General features: G+C 34.7%; 1 protein-coding gene across 2 annotated transcripts in view; it reads left to right on the top strand.

The window, feature by feature from the left end:
* Nucleotides 1–3875: 3875 nt before the first annotated feature.
* The window catches only part of LOC114650107 (glypican-6-like), a 1271406-nt gene continuing 1249963 nt past the window's right edge, over nt 3876–25318 (top strand). Inside the window, exon 1 of one of the 2 annotated variants that reach the window (XM_051926780.1) lies at nt 3876–4517. In XM_051926780.1, coding sequence (XP_051782740.1) covers nt 4367–4517 — 151 coding nt within the window. In that variant the 5' untranslated portion in view covers nt 3876–4366. The remainder of the gene's footprint in view (nt 4518–25318) is intronic. The other variant, XM_028799561.2, reaches the window with a different exon arrangement.

The following is a 25318-nucleotide window of genomic DNA, read 5'->3' as shown; positions in this document are numbered from 1 at the left end:
TACCCAGGACATACAGTAATAGATAATTTTAATAATTTCAGAGCCTGAACATCAGAGACCAAGCAATACATGTAGACATTAAGCAGCCTGAGTGGTCTCATAGGTTTTGCTAAAGCATTTTAGATAGATAGATAGATAGATAGATAGATAGATAGATAGATAGATAGATAGATAGATAGATAGATAGATAGATAGATAGATAGATAGATAGATAGATAGATAGATACTTTATTAATCCCAAGGGGAAATTCACATACTCCAACAGCAGCATACTGATGCAAAAAAAAAACAATATTAAATTAAAAATTGATAATAATGCAGGTAAAAACAGACAATAACTTTGTATAATGTTAACATTTACCCCCCCCCCCCCCATGTGGAATTGAAGAGTCGGATAGTTTGGGGGAGGAACGATCTCCTCAGTCTGTCAGTGGAGCAGGACAGTGACAGCAGTCTGTCACTGAAACTGCTCTTCTGTCTGGAGATGACACTGTTTAGTGGACGCAGTGGATTCTCCATAATTGATAGGAGCCTGCTTAGCCCCCATTACTCTGCCACAGATGTCAAGCTGTCCAGCTCCATGCCAACAATAGAGCCTGCCTTCCTCACCAGTTTGTCCAGGCCTGAGGCGTCTTTCTTCTTAATGCTGCCTCCCCAGCACACCACCGCGTAGAAGAGGGGGCTCGCCACAACCGTCTGATAGAACATCTGCAGCATCTTATTGCAGATGTTGAAGGATGCCAGCCTTCTAAGGAAGTATAACCGGCTCTGTCCTTTCTTACACAGAGCATCAGTATTGGCAGTCCAGTCTAATTTATCATCCAGCTGCACTCCCAGATATTTATAGGTCTGCACCATCTGCACACAGTCACCTCTGATGATCACGGGGTCCATGAGGGGTCTGGGCCTCCTAAAATCCATCACCAGCTCCTTGGTTTTGCTGGTGTTCAGGTGTAGGTGGTTTGAGTCGCACCATTTAACACAATCATTGATTAGGTCCCTATACTCCTCCTCCTGCCCACTCCTGATGCAGCCCACGATAGCAGTGTCGTCAGCGAACTTTTGCACGTTAGGATAATCAGTAGGATTATTGTTATTTCAAATAAATGAAGATAACACTATACCTAAAAATATATAGTAAAAAATTGATTAGATAGGAGGAAAATAGTATTATTTTTTACTGCATTAATTCATTTTACCAATGGCAAGTACATACTGGACCTTTATTTATTGTTCATTACAGTTCAATGTAGGGCAAAACATAAGTACATTAAAAAGAGAACAATACTTACAAGAGACAAACTTGCTTTTTGAAAAATAAAAATCAATCTGTATTGATTAATTTATGCATGTGGGGACATGCAGTATTAAACGCCAGTGCATCATATTATATAAAATAAAAAAATCAGCCATGTGGTTAGTGCAGAAAATAGCTGAAGAAACTTGTCTGCTGCTTTTTAAACTCACAGCTAGCAGCTCCCAAATTCTGAGCCTCCCTAACTGGCATAGGTCACCTACTCGCTCCTGTTTGTACTTTTCCTAGCTTATATTTTATATATTGATAGATTATGCTAAATTGCATCATAATCACAAGCATACCAAAGTAAAGTAATCAGATTAAGTTGCTGTGTATAAAATGCAACTTTTTAAAAATTCAAATTTAGCAAATGATTAGTTTATGAATGACCATCTATCAACAATGACTTTGGATAATGCAATCAGCTGAAAGTTAAACATATAGATGTACTTTGTATTTGAGTCTACTGAGAATCATGGAGCTATGACTGCTGATTATTTGTTATTTTATTATGGAAACAGAGTCTCATATTCAGTCATATTCAATTGAACATTACACCTAAAAAAACAAAAAAGTGTATGTTAAATTGATGAATATGTATTGTTTCAGACAATATCAGTGAGTCTAGAGTTTGGATGAGATGTCATTAGAATAGTTATGATCACAAGAAAAAGCACATGTGATAACACAGATTAATAACTACGTGATTTGGCCTTATTGATTTTCTTAACCCTTCTTGACAAGTACTGAGTTGCAGGGAGCTGGATGCTGCCTTGAAGGCATAAAATGCAGGACAGGGGTCAACTATGGATGGGACACTAATTCACTGCAGCTCATCCGACTACTGAACATTGTCACCCATGCTGTGTTACCACATAACCTAGCACACACACATGCAGTCCATCTCAGAGGAAAATTTACAAGTAGCCAATTTAGAGCTTCCAGTTTATTCAAGAATTTGGGATGTGGAAGAAAACTGGAATACCACCTCATAAAAAAAAACAGAATCATATTCAAACTTCATGGATTTTATTATCTATGCTTGTAAGGCAGCAGCGCTACGGACAGAATCACCCTGCCTGTCACTTACATGCCTACCATCAAAAAGAATCATTCTTTAGTACTGGAATGTCTGATTATGGTTGGTAGGTACAGTATTATACGCTTTCTGGTATTAATATTTGATTAAATACACTTTTTGATCTTACTTATAGGTGGCATATGTCACAATAGTTAGAATTGATGAAAGGAACCTGGGGTTGATTCTTAGTTATATCACTGTCCATGTAGACTGTACACATTCTCCAAACTGAATGGGAGTCATCCATCCTGTATCTGCTGGGAGGTGCTGTGCAAGAAATCTGCATTTTTCTCTGAAATGTACAGAGATGGAGTGTCAGGTTCTCTATTATATGAACCAAACTGCCTGCCCTGTCACTGAAGCCTGGCACTGACTGCCCCATCTTGTCCTCCAGTACCCCTATATAATGTTATCCTAAATCACTTTTGGAAGAATATAGGGGAAATGAAGCCCCCAGCATTTGACCTGTTTGTACTGCCTTTCCCTCTTTTACTTTTGTTCCCATGACACAAATGTTATTTGATACTGTGTCTCTTACAGAGTACACTATCACAAGCCAATTTATAAAACACACAAAAATGAAATTCAAGGAATGGCATTTGTTATTTACAAATCATATTAAGATAATGAGCCATCAATTTTCACTCTGTCCGGTGGGGCTATGAGGTATTGGGGGATTCTCACTGCACTTCCTGACAATTACATGCAATTCACATTTAGTTCTGCAGGTAACACTCACTGTATGGTGCTTTTGTGCGTTATTGTATTCAATATGTGTCTCTGGGGAAGTTCAGGATTGTACAAGAAACACAAGTTTGCTCTGGTGGCTTTGGTGTGGCAGAATGACCACTGTTAGGCTGTCAGCACACTGCATTTGTGGCAATTGTCTCTCAGTATTGGGCACCAAAACAATTCTGGTCTGCATGGTGTGGTAAGGGTGCATAAGCACAACAATGTGCCAAGGATGCTGAAAAGGCGATCATCCCAGTGGCACTTGTAAACTTCAGACCTCCAAAGCGGCAGTACTTTGTGTCTGGGTGGATATATTGGATAAAACTGAGGAAATTCTGGCGAGTATTGGCACTTATGAATGCCATAATGAGTAGACTAGGAAAGTAATTAACATGATCCTGTTTAGATGTGCCGCCTGCCATCACACAGCTGACAATAATACAATTATATATTATTTCGAGAACATCCGCCTTATTTATTTATTTTGGCAGCAGGGTGGCTTGGCAATTGTTGTTGACAGCAGTGACCCTCATTACATGCGAGTACAAGGAGATGTCGCTTTTCCATATGTTTACATCCCAAATCAAAGCAATTGAGAAACGCAGGCATTTCCTGAATAATTGATCGTATTATTTATATTTGCATGCATGGCAAACTGAAGACTGCCTAACAGGAAAATCAAAGAAGCTCTCCGGTATCCAGACGTACTCCTGCTAGCACCGTGAACTCCGGTCCGGGTTTTGCGAAGGACCTCTGTCGTTTCCATCTCTGGGTGCTTGGATATCTTTTTTTTTTTCTCGCTCTCCTCTCTCTCTCACTCTCTCTCTCTTCAGGATTTCTCTCCCACTGCCACAGATCACTGTGCAGTATCTCCGTCTGTATGAGTGAAGTTGTCTGAACACACAAGAGTGCATTTCTGCTTCCTGAGCTGGATTTATGTGCCTCAACTTGGGCACGAAGCGCATCTTTTCAAAAGGACGGAACGGTACCTTATTCAACACATGCACGTTAACAAAAATAAATAAATAAAAGTGATTTTCTTGATTGATTTATAATTGCACTCACGATTACACACACATACAGACAGACACACACACATAATATATGTATATAATCTGCAACGGAAAGAAAAGTGGAAGCCACGGAGAGTGCTACTTCAAACAAACTGGATCTTCTTGGCTTTTTGGATGCAGTTTAAAGGGAGTGTGCGGCGGCAGTGTCAAGGATTTTATTTGTACTAAATCTGAAAGTAGACCATGCTGTGGATCGGGGCTATCTTTTGCACGCTGTCCGTGTTGTCACGTTCAGTCGTGGCGGATCTGAAAGCGCGGAGCTGCGTGGAGGTCAGGCAGGCTTACTCCGCCAAAGGCTTCAGTCTTGTCAATGTCCCTCATCAGGAGATATCAGGTAAGGAGCGCCTTGTCTCGTCATGTATTTGCACATTTATACATGCCTTGAGGCTGCCAATCGCTTTTTCACCGGACGTTATAAGGAGTCCTGTATCGCTTGTTGACATTCACAGGTTTAGCAGTATCAAAGTACCTAAAAGGGAATAGCGGTTGAATGTTAAAAATGATAGTCCGTTTAGGGTGATAAATACAGGGAATAAATGAGCAATACTACGCTTTGTTGGCTATGTGCCAGTCTTAACGACAGTATACTCCTCAGTAGATTGTCATTTATCAAGCACAAATCATGCATGTGCCGCAAAGAGGTCCTGTCATGATCATCGGTGTACACCCGTGCGTGCAGACCTGACACCTGTTCGGTGCGTTGGCTACATTCAAGATTCTTTCTTTACACACTTAAAAAGCACGTGGTGACTCAGTAAAGTAACGCCAGCGATACACACTAGATGCCGTTAGAAAACAAAATCGAACACTGGCTCCACGCTGAAAGCGTCAAGTTTTCATTTCTGAAACGTCTGTTGCACAGCGCATCTCTCAATTAACCTGAGTAGCCCATGCTGCCCAGAGCTTTGCGGTAGCTATCCCGAGAATGCCTAATCCTTTTTGGATAAGTGTGCTCCTCCTTTTCGCTGCTGCTGCTGCGCGCGCACGTTTCGCAGGTAGTTACGCCGTCTGTTTAATTAGTTAGCAGTTCCGTTTTATCTGGCAATCAGAGCAGAGCAGAGCCGGGCAGCACAATCGGAGCGAGGAGCTGCTCTTCTCCACGCCGCCTAGAACCTATGCAATTAAGACCAGAAAAAGGGTGCCCTGCTGCTAAATTGAAAGCTGTTTATTTATCACCCGCTCCATTATAAGCAGTTAATTACGTTATACAGCTGCCACAGCGCTGATGTGCTGCTGAATTAGGCCAATAAATTATGAGCCGCTTAATCAAAGACACAGTTACTTTATTTAGTGTTGTTAAACGCAACGCAACAATCCTCCGACTTTAATGAAACTCCTTTCGGACTGTGAACAAACTGTAGCTGTAATATTTATAGTACGCATAGTACAGAAAGAAAGGCAAACATTAATAAGAATAAGAACATTTTTGATTATGAAATTTTCAGTAAGATACGGTGTTCCCAGTTGCATGATGAAATAAGTGTTAATAAAAATAGTTTCTCTGCAATCAACCATATCTTTACGTATTCAGATTTGGAGTGTTTTGAACCATACGTTTGCCGTTTAGGCTCAGTTTTTCAGTGGGGATGTTAAACTTTATCTCAGGACGTCTAGCGTAAGCATCTACAGTGCTCTGATTGAAATGTTTTCTTTCTCACTTTTGGAAAACGTAGATATTTTCTTGTTAAATGGATGAATTGTTATTTGAGGACAACCATTATAGCATTTTACCTATATCGCTTTCTGCTAAAATAGCAGAGCTTTATATGTTAAATATCAAAATGTGTACATAAACCCTGAATAGAAATACTTTTCTTAAACAAAGAGTATATATAAATAGACAACCATATTCCTTGTTTGTATATACTGTATGCTGCATATGATCAGTATAAAGTATCAATAAAACTAACATATATCGTGCCTTTCATGTCTTTGTTAAGCAAGCAGTAAATTATATAAGTAGACAACCATATTTAGTCTTTTTACTGTGTATATTGTATATATGGTCAGTATAAATTTAAGAAAAACGTATAGTGTCTCACATCTATCTATCTATCTATCTATCTATCTATCTATCTATCTATCTATCTATCTATCTATCTATCGGTGTCTTTCCCATATATTGATCCTTATGAAGCATATACTGTAGTATAAATAAGTAGAAAACCATATTCAGTCTTTATATATACTATATATGGTCAGTATAAAGTTTGAATAAAACTATATCATATAGTGCCTCTCACATCTATATGCAGCAATTATGCAGGAAACATAAATATGCACACTAAAATTTATTATATATAGGTAAAAGAAGCAAATTTTGTTTATTTACATCATTACATTGTACATTTACACAGAGTTAAAAGTTTTAAGAAATGTGTTTTATATATATATATATATATAAAAGGTTTGAAAAGTTCTCAAAAAATAGTGTTGCTACTTTTAAAATGCTTTATAAGCAGATAAACACATACTGTACTTGATTGTGTAAGTAGATTAGTAGTTGAAAAACCACAAAGCAATGTTCTTTATGTACTTTGCATTACATATACAAGACCAGACAGTTATTGAGGTTAAAAAATAAATACTATATGTGCAATAATTCAAACAAAAATATTAAGGGTAAATGAGGTCAAATTTCTTTTTGCTTTTCAGATTATGGTAGTGCTCAAAAAGTTAAAGCAGTGCATTGAATTAGTGCGTTGATTTATGAAAGTGTCCTTTAAGTCTCATGATATTATTATAAAACGTTCAGATTCATTTTCAAAGAAGTTATCCAACTAACAAATCAGTTCCTACAAACTAAGAAATAGATTTTTCATTACTTTCTGAAACTTTAACCAGTCACTTCAAGCCCATATCTTCTAACTTCATCCTATAGTTTCATTCAATGCAGTATCACATTTCTGTATTTCATGCACTCTCCTAATATATTATCGCGTCATATACTTTTGTAAGATATCAGAATCCTACATATTGTAGATTAAAATACTATCTATGAATGGTCGATAGCTTACTTTTTTAAGATAATTTTTTTTTCTTAATATAGAATGCACACGTGTTGTAAATTAATGATCATTCAAGCTAAAGATTAATTTTTACATTTATAATATTTGAAGTGGAAGAATGCTATTAAAATAATCTAAATAATTTTAAACATTTTTATAATTTTAAAATCCTTAAGACAAACTGATTTTTGGTTCTTGAACTCATAAAACTTTGTTTTTCATATGTCCAGAAGGGGGCTGTACTGTGCAGGCAGAAGACTCTAGTACAAAGGACTGACAGTTTTCAGCAATACCACTTTGTGGTATTCAAGTAGAGATGCATTTTTGTTAAAAAAAAAAGTATTTTTTAAATTTTATTTAAATGATTATAATGTTGCCTAAATTAAATGAATCAATTAAAGTAGAATTGCCAAAGAGGTCGTGCCCATATACTAACAGCAAAATATCTGTATTACTCCTAGGATGTTACACTTTTAACTGTTTTTGGCTATGTTGACCTCCAGTTCTGTGTAGCTATAACCACAATTATTACACATGAGTAGTAGTTAATAAAAATTACAATGTAATTATATTGTGCAGTAGCTAGTAATATTCACACCTTGTGTTTAAAATCACATGAAGAAGCATTTCAGTTTGCTGTTACGTTTTTCTTTTAATGTACATCATCACTGAACCACCATAAGTTTGTTCTTCCTTTCAGAGCAAACTGCATAATGTGCTTTAACTTTACAGCGCCGAAGAGACTTTTTAAAATGTGAGAGCTGACAGAAGGTAACCTATATTCCTGGCAATCCATCTGCAACAGATGACATTTACATTTGGCTTGCAATTTTTTTGAATTTTAAATCCTTGAATATATGCACATCTTCACTTTAGTTTATTTAAGAAGGAGGCTGTCACTCTGGATTACAAATACATTGTCTTTTGTAATGAATGTAAACTGAAGGATGTTTGCCATGCTTAAACATATAATCTTTGTAATTAATGCATTGCTTAATGTACTTTAGCATTCTTTAATCAGTCTTGGTGTAAATTAGGCAGCAATGTTTATTTTTCTACTTTTGCTAAAATTTATAAAGAAAATCAACTTTTTATTTCTTAATTTTTGAGTACACATGTACTTTTGTAGTGTATGCCAAAATACATTTGCTGTCTAAATGCTTTGAGCGACATGCTAAGAAACTGCATTAGACTACACATTTATTTTTTCAAAAGTATCATAATGATTAGTTCAGATCTATGTTAAAAAGATTAATATACAGTATATTGTATATAATATATATGTACAGTATATAGTTAAGAATTATATGTGATATTTCCATGTATATTGAATATTTTATATATGCATATATATACAGTATGAATATATTTACTGTATATATGTATGTGTATATATGTATATACACAGTATAAATACATACAGTATAAATTATATATATGTATATATATATACAGTATACATAAATATTGTATATAGTATAAATGTATATGTCATAGTGTAAAATATGTGTCTTTTTCTTTACGAAGTGTAAACTAGTTATTCATTCATTTTATGGGCACTCTCAGTTATACAGAGTTACACAAATTAAATCGGTAACTCTAACATTATCTACTCAAATAATGATAAATACAATGTGCCCATTATAATCAGACTATGTTTTATTTAGACAAAAAGTGTCCTTTGAGCTGGGGAACAATAAAAGACTTTTTTCTTAGTGTCTTCATAGGCTGTAATAAAGTAAGAAATCCAATTTAAAAAATCAGTGAGCAAGTAACATTGGGTTTGCAAACCTAAATTTGGGGCAAACATTTTTTTTTAATGTTAATATCCTTAGAAGTGTATTTGTCTGATTTTGAACCTAAAGTGCTTGTGAACAGATTGCCTTTAAAGGAACTTGTAGCATTCTTTCAATTGAAAATACCCAAAAGTATATTACTAAAGTGTGGAATGACATAATAAAGCAAGCAAACATGATATGTGTGTGAAACATGGATTTTATTTGTTATTTATTCAGAAACATGTATTAAGATTATTAAATATTATTTGTAAAAGTTTTTTAATGTAGTGTTACTGTATATTATGCAGCAGCCTGGAGAAACAGGTGGAAAGCACTATAATGTGTCCCCTTAACCTAATTACAATACATATATGGTACAGTTACTTACTAAAGTTATTTTTACCAGTTTATAATCATGTAACCAAAAAAACAAAAAAAAAATCCTCCTTTAGTAGTTATTGTACTTTGCAAAGATGTCTTTCTGAAGCTGTTGCAGGTTATCTTGGTCAAAAAAAATTACAATAGTGAACTAGTTAATAACTGCGCTCATAATGCTTGAAGAAGCACCATTACAGATGGAACTAAACTGTCTTGTCCCTATAAGACAGGGGCCTGTGCATTCATTGGTAAAGTGTGTGTTACCTTGTTCATTACTTTAGAAGTAGGTGTTTATATGTAAATATATTCTGATTTTGAGTCAACTTAGTAGCCTTCCTCTTTCATATAGTGCAAAAAAGTGGGTGCAACCCCAGAATCTCCCTAATTACTTTCCAAAAAATCGGTTGTAGCTTGTGGTAGAGATAGTGTAATTAAGTTGTCTTCCAGGAAGATTCTGTCAAGACTATATGCTCCGATTAAATTCCCTAGCATTTGATCATTTGGAAGTGGGAATCTGTAAAGTGGTTTTGTAATTTCACAAAGTGCTCACTAACTGAGTTACGCTGTAATGATAATAAACTTTTAACAAAGTGAAAATCATAACTGTATTTGCTTAAACGAAGATTACTGTATAAGGCAGTAATCAGCAGGCATTCTTTGAATCACAGATACTGCTAGATATTAATAACATAAGCTGACTTGGTGAATTTTCTTTGGATTTAATGTATTTTCTTTAAATTATTAAGGCAAATTGGCAGTAAGAGATTTTTTTTTTTTTAAGAAAAAGTAGAAGTCTGCTTCCTAGAGCAGGAGTTACTTAAGCCACTATAATTTTCAGACATGGCAAAACTAAAGAGAGCTTTGGCATTATGTTTTGGATTTGAAAATAATAGCTTAGTGGTGTTTTTTGCATGAGAAAATAAAGGCTGCTGCTCACGGGTGGCCACACCTTGCTGTATGCCAAACTGAGGAGCATTCTGATTTTTTTTTTTTGCCTTTCAGTCTGAGCTACTCTGCAGGTGCAGTCAGAAATTTGGCATTAGTGGGACGGCAGCATATTTAATAACAAGGCCACCTGTTCATGGACTTCATGATTACCTGATTCAATCACCCAGATCTGTGTTTTTCTCTTAGCATTTAATCTTTGAAAGTAATGAAAAACACAGCTTCTGAGAGATTTAAATGCCACAGCTGTGGAGAGCACTTTGATCAAAGCTTTTATTTGCCAGTTCGGTATGTCTAATAAAGAGGGGTAATGCATGACAGCTATTTGCATCTTATTATTAGCAGGTAGATTCTGATCGGCTGTCTAGGTACCTGTTAGACATGTATACATAATAGTGTTGAGTGAATGGCTGCTTTTAGGCAGGTTTTCTGTTTTTTTTTCATTTAAAATTAGATGCCATTCTTGAATTCAAGGCAGCTAATGCATTTGAAGTTACATTTCACATCAGTGCAGTCATTTTGCCCAAAGTCTGATGCTTTTCTTATGCTGACATCATGACACAGATATCTGAAAGAAGCTATAAGCACATAATTTTTGTGTCCAGACTCAATTGAAGTTAATTTCATTTTGCCGTATGGTACTGTTTTATTCATTTCCTGCAGCCACAAGCTGTGAGATGCATGAACTTAACATCTTGACCTTAGGAGTCTGCTATAATAATTTGATGATTATATGTTTTTGTTAAACTAGTCGCTTAGGGGCTTTTGGGGAATGATGGTTACTGTTGTCCTTATGTTATATGTTTATAAATAATGTTTTACTTATATGATTATCACCTAATCAAACCCATGTAGCTGATGATGTTAAGGTAATAAAATATTTCATTGTGTTGGGCACTTTTTCTTTGTGGGTGTTAGCTCTGGTTTTCAATGTATATTTTCGGACTGTGTAATTTGGCTGTTCTCAAACTGAATGAGGTACACTGCCACTGATTAAAACTTTTATTCATCATGTGGATGTGTCTTAGATGAGTATCACTAAGTGCCTCTTACTACCTCAAGGTGATGCTACAGAGCAATTTTAAACTACAATTACCTACTTAAATGCCTCTTGAATGCCTCCTACTGAAAATTTGGTCGGAAACAGTGAACATAAGATGAACAATACAGGCTGTCAGGGAGGAATTTAAATCAACTTTTCTCAGTTTATTTTAAGCAGATTGTATGGATTTATTGTTTGTACCGTCCGATTCCACATATATTTCATTAATGAATGTTCCAAACATTCTTACTGATTCACATATTCCAGTACTCTCAAGGTCATATTATGTATGATGTGATTTAATTTGTTGATTTAAAGAAGGAAAGTCCTTTTAAAATATTTAAGTTTGCACTAACTGCATACACCTTAGATGACTTATCCAAGCTTGTGTAATGGAATTTGGCTGTACTGAGCAAGTTTTTAAAAAGGAATAAAAAACATTGCTAGTAAAGCCAGTTCTGCACTTTTTGTCAGCTAAATAGGCAACACTGTAACTTTGTCGCTTTGATGATTCCATTAGGTTCATGGTAATGTAAAACACTATGCAGAATTTGCCAGGCAACTAATTCCTCATCCCATTTTGGAAAACCCTTGTTTAAATAACCTTTTTATTATTATTGCTTTAGTTTAAATTAGAAAATCAAAAAAATATATGTTGTTAAATGTGACCCAAGATTTTTATGAACATTTTTCACAGGAAATAGGTAATAAAAATGTAATAAAAAAATAATGTTATCTCTGTACATTATTATCTTTCTCAATGGTGCTACTCACTTTTGATTCACACACATCATGCGTAATCTGCACTCGGCCCTTCATCTCACATTAGGTTGCCTGGTTACAGCTACTATAGCAGTCACATGACTCTTATGCTTTCTGTCCTGTCTCAGTCCTTTTGAATCACTTGAGTTTTATGTTTTTTGTTCAGTTGTCTTACAGTTTAACTTTCCTGGCTTTCTATTTAGTGCTTGTGCGTCCTGGGATTGTGTCCTTACCTGTTCTGCATACTGGCATTTAGCTTGATTTTCAAATACTTGCTCGCCTCAAATTATTTTTCCTGTTTGTCAACTTCATTTTCTGACATACAGCACATACTGTATTTCTACTATTTCCTTGTTTTAAACCTGTTTTGTTACAACCCAAGTGTAAAACTTTGCACCTGCACAATGTTGGTAAGAGTGACTAACATGGGCCCAGATTTAAACTTTACTGCTTACCTATTTTAGCTGGTGTCAAATGGGGGTTGTGGTATTGGGTGTAAGGACAAAAGGGAAATGAACGCAGTCAGAAAAGTTTGCAGCAGCCTGATAGCAATATTTGGCATTTCACCTTTCAGGGTAATTGGTATTAGGAAATATAGGCAGGCAGCTTCTGTAAAAGTAAACTTTTTTGATTTACTGTTGCGTATTTCTTTCTGTTCACATTCCTTTTACATGTGGTATTACACAAAATGCCTTCTAGCGAAAACATTTTTTTCCAATTAGACAGCAAATATGTGTATGTATTTTAATTAAAGGAATGTTGATAATAGAGCACAGGACCATTTTTTTTTACCTTTTTATCAAGAACATATATAAATAGAAGTACCAGTTATGAAAAATTAGCTTTTTGAAAGTTTCAAGACAATGCTTTGTGTGAAGCAAAAATCATCTTTTCAACATAGTAGTGTTGATTTCAGATTTTATTTATTCATTTCTTATTTTATTAGTGCATTTATGCTAAAGGGATGGCCTATTTAGTCTACTCAAAATGGCCAAAATAATATTCTTGGTTTAGGCACACAGATGAAACAGGCCTTGGCAGGTCTTCATGTAATACAAGCGAATGTCTGCTGCCGGCTCAGTTGTTAAGAGAGGAGATTTAAGCAGTGCATTAGCAGAAATGGCTGCAATGCAAATAATATGTACCAAGCTTAAATAAAAAGCAGTAAACAGGGCTGCTGATCTTACTGTTATTTAGGTATTTATTGTTGTGCAGACTGATGTCAGGTGTTTTAAAATGTACATACTTTGATTTGCATTTAAAGAAAATGCATGAATTTTGTAAATTAATTTGGTTATCCTTTCACTTTACCTTTAGTTTACACTTATCTACCAAATTTAACTTTTCACTAATATTACAATGTATTGATACCGTTGCCTTAAAAAAATCTACAAAAAACTAGAATGGTTTAAAAATTATACACATATCCCTCAAACCAAACTGTTAGGTTTCAATGCCATATGCTTAAATTATTTCATATGTGTAACTCACACAAAGCAACAACAGAATATTATGCCAAAAAATTTAATTCTCTAATGAAAAGGGGAAATGTAGATTGAATAAAACTATCTAAAAAAAGTGTTGTAATGAATGTTCAAATAATTAGTTTTATAATGATTACAGAGTAATATGCAATATGCTTCCTGTTAATTAAGAATAACGTAACTGCCACACAAATGTGAATTTCCCCTTGGGGATTAATAAAGTATCTATCTATCTATCTATCTATCTATCTATCTATCTATCTATCTATCTATCTATCTATCTATCTATCTATCTATCTATCTATCTATCTATCTATCTATCTATCAAATGCTGTATGACAGCAAGAAAAAATGCTGCATTCTGAAACAATCCTGACTTTCTTGTAGATTTGGCCACATTGTTTCATCTGTATCACCATTAAAGTTTTTTAAAGAAAACATCTCCTAGCATGATGAATCCGTGTTAGAAACGATCTGCACTAACATCATCACAGGTCTCTTCCATCATCTGAAGTAGACTAACATGATCATAAGTTTTAAACTGATAAACCTTCCATTAACTCAGTTGGATTGAGGATTAATAGAATGGAAGGAAGATGACCTGGATTTAAGAGTGGTTAATGAAACGTTTCCTGAAAATCATTGCATTGTGATTTCTGTAAGTGTTGTCTATGGCCTTGAGCTGCAACAGTCAGTCATGTAGCACATCAAGGAATACCAACAGAAGTTGTAAGGCTCAGATTTTTCATGCTAATGGACAACATTTTGGTCACTGATAACAGTACAAATGGTGACATTTCTACTCTTTTTGTTTCTGGATTTCCACCATTGCTATCTGTACTGTCATTTTTGCCTTACAGATTCAGTGAACTTTGCTTCATCAGTTCATAAAGTAATTTGCAACGGTATTTGTTTCAATATCAAAGATTCTCTCAATTACGACATAGTCATACTGTATACTGTAGGTACAATAATGAGGATATTATGCATTTTCACTTACAGTAGTACCGTATATAATGTAACAATACTTAACTATACCTATACATATAAGTAATGCATCTCTTTCACACAATCATTGTTTCTCTTCAATGGCATGCAATTATTTGGCTTCATAGATATCCTGTGCCTTTGCAGTACATGATCACTGGTGGATATGTACAGTATATACTGTCTGTGTTTTTTGGAGTCTTGGGGCCCTGGTTTCCAGCATTGTCAGTTTCTCCTACCAGCTGCTGGTCGTCTTTGAATTCTACATGCATACCACACTTCAGTAAATCAAACTGAAACATGTTGACATCTTACTACCCTGAAAGACAAATATAATGCAAGTTAGTTTGTATTTTTGCCCATTCACCTGTTCTCAGTCCTGAAGGTCCAGCTAGAGTGAACCAGCTCAGGTTGAGTTGCAGTCTCCATCCTATTTCACATACTCATTCCATTCTTATTTTTTATTTGAAAATTGCGGTTTTACTCTTCCTCTATTTGTTTTCCTACTTCTTGCACTACATGCTCTTCATTTGTTCAATGGCTTTCTGTATTAAATACTTCTGCATCCAATGAAAAATAATTAGCTGATTACGTTTATCTAGATGAAGACTTTTGTACTTCATTGTCACTGTGAATGTTATCAGGGATTCACATATTCATAGTAATGGCCAATGTGTTCTTAAAAATAACAGTTATGCCTATTCATTGAGGATTGTGTGAATTGTTTTGCTATATGAGTCCTCTTGAATTGTAAATTGAGTTGAAACAAGTAGGATGTGTGTTCAGTTTTGCAGGTCTGATGCAATCTGATTGAGATCAGATTGATCTGTGTATGCATTTGACCACAGTGTATAAGCAACTGGAGAAAACTGTAATTATTCATTATCTGCAGCTATCATTAGTCCTGCTCTCCAACCATGGTAGTGTCATAATTTATAGCTTTCTTGTTTTTGTCAGGAAATATTGGATTTAAAGAACAGGGTATTTGACTCATTCATTCATTCATTTTCCAAAACTGTTATCCCATTACAAGGTCACAGATAGCCAAAGACTCTCCCTGCAACATCAGATGCAAGCAGCCCTAGTCAGTTGTAGGGTGTATTCACACTACATAGAGCCAGTGCAGAGATGCCTATCAGCCTAACATGAGTGTAACGGGGTTATGGCAGAAAAGGCAAGTACCCTGGTAAGATGCAATGTAAACAATTTCAAATAGCTTGGCTACTATCTGAATCAATAAGTTTGACATCATAAGGTAGCAGCACTTACCATTGAGCTACACATGTATAGCTCTTCTGAATTAATTTTTCATTAACATGTCCTGTTGTATACTGTTTAGTTTTATTTGTCTCTATCAAGTTGCTTCAGTTATGTTTCAAGTACTATTCGTTTATGACATAAAATTAGTACTGACACTCAATTTATGAAATATGCAAAAGATTTCTGTTTAAAGTCTGCTATAGTACTGTTTTGCACGGTGTGCACCCACAGTACATTATAAAAGTTAAAATGAATTTAGTGACAGGCTACTGTATCTTTTAATAAAGACTGAAAGAGACTAAAGAGCAACTGAAAGCATAATGTAACCTAAAATTAGAACTGCATATGTTGATGTCAGCATTTTCACTCTGAAGTGAATAGATTCCAGATCCATGGACAGGATAGGTTATGGAAATTTATCTGAAGATTGACTTGTCTGTTATACTTATCACTGTTTATGTCATTCCTTGTTGTTATACAAGAGAGAGCATTTCTAAAACTGCATGCTGCACTTGTTCGAGATATTGTTGTTAATTTGTTACCAATGATTTGGAGTCCAAGGTAATCTGAGAGAAATTTTATCTCAGAAGCCAATTTGTCATCATTCATTTAGATAATTAAGGAGTAAGTACCTTAAATGAATTTTACATACTCGTCATCCAGACTGATCACTATGACTTTATTGATATTTATAGGAGAAAGATGAAGAAAATTGGGTAGGTTGCTTTTATCAACTCATCAAACAGGACATCTCTGGATGTGCTATTTTTATTAAAGGGATCAAGAGATCATTTTGAAGAATGTGACCACAGGAAGTTGCAAGTGCAATGGCTGCATAGCTTTTTGCATTTTCTTTGGCTGTTTGATTACCAGTGGATAATGGTTGATGACCCTGGTGACATCAGGTTTGGCTGCTTGAGGGTTAATGCCATCTAATACATTTTTGACTGGATTACAACATGAGTATCAAGAATGGGCAAAATTACATGTTTCAATTTCTCTAATTTTTGTGCTCTAAAAGATACTGTAAGGAATACTGATTAAGAGTACTATGAGAATTTTATTCTGTTGTGCAATTAATTTTTTTAATTTACTAGTTTCGCACATGGGTCATTTGGTTCTTTGTGCAAGGGTGAAGCCTCACAAAGACACATAATCTCCACAACAATTAACCATCAACGACTGATTGAAGGTTTGAATATATGCTTTTAAAATTTGGAGACCCATATATATGCAATTTCATTGACATCAGTACATAGAACTCTTCAAAGGAAATTCTTGTTTTTCAGTTTATATTTTTGTGAAGAAAGCAGCTAAGTTGTTTTGAACTTCATGTGGGTTGACTTGTTTGTAATTATGTTTAGGAATAAACAGATAATAATACTTCCCCTCACTTTCAGTTAAGTATTTCGTTTGACATAAAATATAATTTTAGTAATGAGTCCAAATTATAGCTGTCTGCAGTATTTATGAATGAAGCGTTCAAATGACAACATTATCAGACTTACAGTATATACATTACGTATGTCTTTTAAAAAGAAAATATATATGTCACATTAAATAAAACCTGAGGAGGATATAATAATTGAAGACAAAATTCTGTCTTTTACTGTAACTGTTGAATTATATCATAATGTATAAAAAAGCTATTAATTATTCTTTTTCTAATGAAATACTCCACATATAAATTCTTTATATGTCTTCCAATCTATTTGCATAATATTGTGTTCTGCCTAAAAGTGCTGCTGGTATTACTGATGACCTTCCTGGGCCAGATAACTTGCCTTTAGCGATAAAGATGTGGCTGCCTTTTGAGTGTGGGAGCGATGATGTTATTAATACATAAAGCAGACAAATTAGATAAAAGCTGGTTTAAAATTACTTCCTCAGCTAGTATGTAATGCACATTAACAGCTGTATGATAACAAGTGAAATGCTGATCTCTATCTTGCTGAATCCATCTGTGCCTTGCTTTTATGTTCAGAGCCATTTCACACTCCTTCCAATGTCTGGACTAAAGGTCCAATAATTAATATTAAATGCTGGAATGAGCTAGAGTTATCTTTGCTTCTGTATAAAACTATTTGTATGATTTATACAGGCATCTGCTGCTACCTTTAGTTATTGAATTAAGCAAGGGTGAAATGTTCTAATGATTTATTGATGTCTGTTCTTATTGTGCGTCATAACGTTTTACATATACAATACAGATTTCTGGGTTATTTCCCAAACTCATTGACTAAATAACTCACCCAAGTACTCTATAAAGTTGAAGGACACATTTTACTTTTGGAAAAAGGGAGCTATCCTAAATACAAATGGGACCGCCCAAGCTCATGAGAAAGGGTTTCAAAATGATTTCATAGGTAAAATGTTGCGTGGTAATTAAAGATAAAACATAAATCAGACTGTTTCTATTTAGGTAACAGAACTGTACAGCCAAGCTTCTGCTTATTACATAAAAGATTAAATTCAGTCCATCTGTTGTGTGCAATGTACTTTGAAAATACCTGATAAAGCATTTCTGAAGTTTCTTTTACATCTTTTTTATTATCTAGGGTGTTTATTTTTAATCATTTGCATTGTAATAGGCTATAATATTTACTGAAGAGAGCTGGAAGGTGTTACATAATTTAATTTCATATATATTGCAGTGTTTTGCTTTCTTTAATTGTAGTGGCCCATTGTTAGGGTAGCACTTGAGTTTTTTCTTTGCCTCTATCGATTGATAGCTCCATCCATTTTCTGATGTGCTTGTCCAGTCATCCTTGGCAGAAGTGAGTAAAAGGCAAGAACTGATCAAAGTGAACATAAGATCATAAAAAGAAACAGGTTGTGTGCAATAACTAACTTTAGACTAAGTGAGGAAAGGCATATGAACTTGAGGAGAACTTGTAGGGAGTATCTGCTGACCCACAGTACGGCATCCTTTATCTCAAAGTAATTTTTTAACAGTTTACATAGTAGAAATAAAAAAATTTAATTTTTTTGCTCAATGAATTTATTAACTACTTCTCTCTTTTTATAGTTTACATGATGAAGAAGTGAGGCAGTCTAAAGAGTTTATTCAGATATTGCTATTTTTATACAGTTATGTGTCTTTAAGGAAATTGAATTTGGAGACTGTGCACTAATGTCTACATAGCAATACCATAAATATTAAATTCCCTGTCATTATGACAGCAAAAAAAACTATTTTGTATTATAATAATCCACTTTACAATAAATGAAAATGCTGGATATTTAAACATTGTTAAACTTAACAAGACTTTGAGATATTTAGAGAGAAGTGGCTTCATCTTGGCCTTTAGCTTAGCTAAAAGCTTTGTGAGGAAATGTTGTCCTCCAGTCATTCTTCAAACCGTTTCTTAAACTCCTAGTACAACAAGGAGTCATTTTTGTTTTTTACATGTTGAATGCATTTTCTTTAATGTGTAAGTAAAGAAATAAAGAAATTCCTTAGGGCACAATGAAAAAATGAAAATGGCAAAAACAAAACAACATGACATTTAGCATATGGCCTAATAGTATCCACACATAGTTGCACATGGTTATTCCCAAATTCACAGTGTTTTTGTTGTTCTTGCTGATAATACCAGCAATGCTGATTATTCAGTGTTAAATGGAAATGCCATTAGCTGTCCTCAATGGGTCAGGCCATCTGGGGTACTTGGCAGGCTGTCAATGCTATGATAATGTGACTTTCTTGCTTTAGTATCATTTCTTGATCGCCAACATTGGATAAATAATTAATGAGCAGGCCTCTTTATTTGATTATGTTTCCTCTTAATTGGTTAATTAGATGCTTACCTCCACTGATTATAAGAGATGAAAACAAAGGGACTCTGGTTCAACCCTGGGGATGACAGGCTTAAAGCAGTTGAAAGTATAATCCTTTTACCTTTTTTAAATGTTATTTAATGTCAAACGCATCTACTTAAATACTAGTTGTAATGAAGGAGATCATTTTGACCTTATAGTTTCAAAAAATTCATCACATAAAGAAACAAGCTACTCATCTCTAAATTATCCAACCCAACTTCTTTTATTAGATTGTCAAAGTTAACATAGGCCATGGTAAAGAGCTCAGCTCAGCTCAGACCTACCTCTGTTTGACGGGGTACAAATCACAGCCTAGACACTGGCGTTATGGAGTTTACTTGTCCCCCTTCCCGTGTCTGAATAGTTTTTTGTGGGCTCTCTGATTTTCCTTCCTGTTTTAAAAAGAGTAGTTAAGGAACAATTAAAGGGTTGAGCCACTAAGGAGCATTCCTTCATAACTGCGGTAGGTGGTTAGATTAAAAAAAAATAAATAAATAGTGAGGCTTTGGGCAACACTAATGAGTCTATATCACGATGGTGTTAGTCTAAATGACCAAGGATGGTTTGGGTCAGAGCCAACATCCAAGGGCCTTCTTTTACAGGATGGTCCTCTTAAACTTTGGATGGGAAAAGAAATTGGTGAGAGTGGCATCACATTTAAATACCTCCACAGTGGACCACTTAAATTGGTGTCCATTAAATGTGCATTAAGCTCATTCATATCATATTTCTTGTGTGTCAGGTTCACTCTGACCTTAGTTTACGCTTGACCGTATCCAAAGTGGCCATGATGGTTTTGGCCCACTGCCAATAAATAGTAGATTAATAGATTTATTAAATGAATTGGCGGAATATCATAGAAATGGCACAAATGTGCACTAGATAGAAACCAACAATAGTAACTAACCAGTAGATGGTCAAATTTATCTGCAATCTCTGAGCCATTTTCACCAAATATTTGGAAGTTTATGTTAATTTATTATAATATGAAATTGAATTCAGTTTAAACTTTTCTGAAAATATTGCCCTTTAAACTTGATTTATGACAATATCTATGATAGCAGTTATGATAGCAGTTTTATAAATAACTATGAAGAATAAATGTGTTTCAGTATCACTAGCTCACAAATCTCCATCAAAGTTTCTTGATTGTTACATTTAGTTGAATGATAAATATATGACCTGGTGCTTAATACTTAATGGATAACAGTTCTTACATCATCATTCTCTCCATTTGTAGTGGAGTTGTTAAATTCAAACATTGACAACACATATTATTGAGCTTATTGAATAGTTCTCCATACTAAAATCAGATGCACATATTTTGACTGCTAACTTTAGTTTTATCTCTTTTTTAGGGTTGCCAGATCAGAAAATTAGAAATACGGGATACTCTTAAAATCTCTCTCTATATTACTATATATATATAAATTTATACATGCCCCCTACACATCCAGACCAATATATTATATAAAAGTAGAGATATACAGTAAGTTAAAAACATAAAGCAATGATTTTAATGGGTTATAAGGGTAGTACTAGAGTGTTGTACTGTGTTAGCCATTATGAATGTAGTGAAAAGTCAAGCAAAATGACACCTTTTATTCTTGATCTTGCCTGAAGAAGGGGCCTGAGTTGCCTTGAAAGCTTGCATATTGTAATCTTTTTAGTTAGCCTATAAAAGGTGTCATTTTGCTTGACTTTTCACTACATGGGTTATGAGGAAAACAAAAGTAAAATCATTTGAAAATTATTTAATACAAGCTAAAAAAATTCTGTAAAAGTGAAATCATTTGAAAATATTTATTTAATACAGACAACAGAGAAATATTATTATTATTTAATACAGGGAGTGGGCCGTGGCAAGTAGTAACAACACACTTTGTTAACACTGTATGTTGCAATGCTGATACAGAACTGCACAGCAGTGCGGCTGGAGAGCATAACGGTAAGAGTGTCGCTGTCCTCAGCCAACCATAGCAACTGAACAAGTTGCAGACAGGCAGCAAACACTAGTTTCCTCGTTACATTTGGGTTATTTTCATCAAGAGAATCTGAGAAAGAATGTATAATTACTTATACAGTTACAACTAAGTACCGTAAGAAGGTAGTAAAAATATATTTTTATTACGAAATTTGAAAATGAACTAAATATGGGACATTTGGGTGTCCCTGAAAGGTCAGTACAGGACAGGGGACAAAATTATCAAATATGGGACATGTCCCGTATATAAGGGACGTCTGGCAACCCAAGTCTTTTTACTATAAAACATACTTTGTGTTGTGCTGCAGTATGAATTATCCTTGCTCAGAACTGTATCTGTATCTATAATGGAAGTATTATTTTTTCATAATATTATTACCAATGAAACAAAGTGAGTTTTCTAACATTAAATATCATCTGCCTCTGGCTGACTATTAGTCTGGCTGTCTGTTATAAGTTTTTTTTATAATGATAAAATGCCCAGGGACTGTCTACCATATTTGTTTTTCCTTTCTTTTTTGCATATTGCTGATTTTTTGTTTTTGCTCTTTGGGCAAATATCATGCAGCACATTTTTATGTAGAGTGATGCAAGTGAGGAAAAGTGCTATTAAAAAAAACAACAAAGGTTTAAATAACCAGTAGCCAGTTTATTCTTGGACAGCAGAAGTAGGTTGGTTTTAACACTACTCCTTCACTGTCCCATGGATGTTTAGTTTTTGACACAGTAACTTAGTGTCTCTGCAGGGCTTGCTTGTTCTCCACTTGTTCATATTCTTTTTTTCTGCACCTAAATATATTTATTGATGACCATCAATTGGCCCAGTTGCAGTGAGTGTGGTGTGCTGTGCTTATTTTGGTTTCTTGTGTTGTAACTAATGCTGCTGGACTCAGCTTTGGCTTCCCAAATGCCCTAATTGACATTGTGGTCTTATGAAATGGAATTACAGGAGAATTTGTACTGTTGTCTCCTCTATTGCCTTAATTCTTCACCTTTTCTAACTATTGAATAGTTATTTCTAAATTACTTTTGTGCTGATGTAGAATTGATTTATTTTACTTACATACACATTCCCCACTCTAAGCCCTTTCTGCACATGTTGTGTCCACTCCTTAACATCTGCTCCTAGCAATTCACTTCTCTGCCTGGTTGGTTCACCCTGGGGAAACAGAAACACTAGATGATTGTCTTTTTGTCCACAGCAGCCAACACTTTCTTGGCGTTGATTATAGAACATGATCCAGCTGTCTGAAATTATAGTCGTGAAGGGCAGCCTTCTCTTATGGATGTTTAGCATTTGTGAACAAATTACATGTTAATTTAATTTATTTACTTCACAGGAAGTTTATTGTTCCATAATTATGTGCAAAGATAATAAATCAAGTCAATATCAATTCAATTATTCTGTCAAAATCAGATTGATACTGTATGTTGTGTACACAGCATCTGAAACTCATCCATTGTAATTCACTTACACACGTCTAAAGACTTGAGAAATAATTTGAGTCAATAATTCAAACAGCCTGTCATATTTTTAACATGAATTATGGACATAACACCTTGGAATTAGTATATTCAATATTGTATTTACTTATCATTGATTACTGTGGGCACTTCTGGCTTTGTGAAAGGATGATCATCTTCAGTCTCTGAACCTGTCCATCCTTGCATTTTCTTAACCCATTCCTTCCTTTCTTACTACTGTTTTCTTAAACTTTGGGAGTAACAATGGGGGCTAAGTTTACACACACTAAATAAGAAGGGTTCAGTAAGCAATTGACAATTAACCTTACTTTCATTTTTTTGGTAGGTGAGGAAAAAACTTACAAAACATACAAAGAAAACTAATGGACACAAAGGGAGAACACACAAACTCCACAAATCTAGAGCGCGGGGGATTGTGCGCCCAGGCTAACTACTATGCCTTTGAATTAGTCTCAGTGTATAGAATGAAACAATTATTTGTTCAGCTAATGTTTCATGCTCCTTATCGTAAAAAAAGACATTATGCTGGTTAATAAAAAAAAATCAGTTTTTCCTTAAATTATATTTTAGTGTACTGTTCAATGAGTGAAAGAATCAATAAAATGTTTTATTTGGAAATCCTAACAACTGATAGCAACTCCACATGCCCCCTTCTGTAGCTGACATTCATTTTATACTGTGTTAAATAGATAGTCATTTAAAGAGAATGTTTAGCTTCTTTAGTGGTTATCATTGTAATCACCAATTTAGTTGCCGTTTTTCAGGTCTACTCAGAATAGCTGATCCTGATACCCCTCAATCTTATTTCATCCACTCTGCACAATCCTGAACATCCTTTTTTCATGAGATCTGTTTTTCATATCATTTGACCCTAATTCCAGCAGCGTCTTTTTTCTCGTTCCTCTGGGTCTCATCCCCTCTGGCTCCGTCTTGATGCACCTCTTCACCTAGTCCTCCTCCACCTCACAATCGACATGCTTAATGCACACCTAATGCCACCACACCAAGTCTTCATCTCACTCCATGATCCCCCTAACATTCAGCTTCCTATTCTCATCTCAGTTCTTTCTCTCTTTCTAAGATGAGCACATAGCGGTGATAGAGCTGATATTGAAACTTGCCCACATACACTGTCTGTCTTGTGTTGTTGCATAGCATACACATTTTTAAGAGGTAAGGGTTTTATCTCTAACTCAACAGGTGATTTGATTCTTCTCCTCCTCTGTAATTTTAAATTATCAGCATAAACTGGAATGATAATATTGCATTGGTTTTGTAACTCATGTCAAAAGAAAAACTCTATCTGCCAGTTTAATACACAGAGGGAGAGTATAATTTTTTCCCTCTAGGAAGATATAACTGCAATTTCTCATGTGAAAACAAAACCCTAACTACATAGCTATACATTTTATCATATTAGAAGGAACTGATTATATGAAGTCATATGTATCTCTTCCTTTGACAAACAGGCTATGCCTTCAGGTTAACATTTTGGTTAAAATCAATATATTTTAAAGTAGTTATCTTAAATCCCTCTGTTTATTACTTTGCAAAAAATATTGAATCAGCTGTAACATTGTTTATTTTATAGCTGGAGGGGCACATTGTGCTAGATTATGAATTTTCAATTTATATCTTGTTTACTGTTAAAGAAATCAACTGCATTGCATATAAAGTAGTTGTCTGAAAAAAATGACATGGAGCAGACATTCTTTGGAAGTATAGCAGAAAATACACAAAAGGGATATACTGTACTGGTTTTCATTATATGAATTCATATTTAGCAGATAGAAGTGTCCCAGTGCTACAGTGGCAGCATTGACACCTCATAGTTCTGAGACCTCAGGTTCAGTTGCTCACTGTGATGCCATCTCTGTCCTTTCTGGATTTTCTATAGGGACTCTGGGTTTCCTTTCTCAGGTCAAAGACACATTAAAGATATTTTTTGTAGTTCTATATTTGTAAAGTGCAAGCGAGTGTGGGTGTGCATGTGACAAGCTCACCTGAAGTTCAGAGCCCGTTCTTGAATTGGTTAGTAATCATTGGTAGGTTTGTCCTACACTGGATTCAGCTTTACACTCGCTGCTGCCATTACTATTTCCATCTCCATGACCCTAAATTGAATAAAAGGAGTTTGAAAATATTTAATATTTATTTTTAATAAATGAATTTATTTCCACAGTGTGTGCAAAATTTGTAT

This window comes from Erpetoichthys calabaricus, chromosome 4 (genome assembly GCF_900747795.2).
Source record: "Erpetoichthys calabaricus chromosome 4, fErpCal1.3, whole genome shotgun sequence".
Lineage (NCBI taxonomy): Eukaryota > Metazoa > Chordata > Cladistia > Polypteriformes > Polypteridae > Erpetoichthys > Erpetoichthys calabaricus.
The sequence above is the reverse complement of the archived record's forward strand: the minus strand, read 5'-3'. Positions and strand labels throughout refer to the sequence as shown.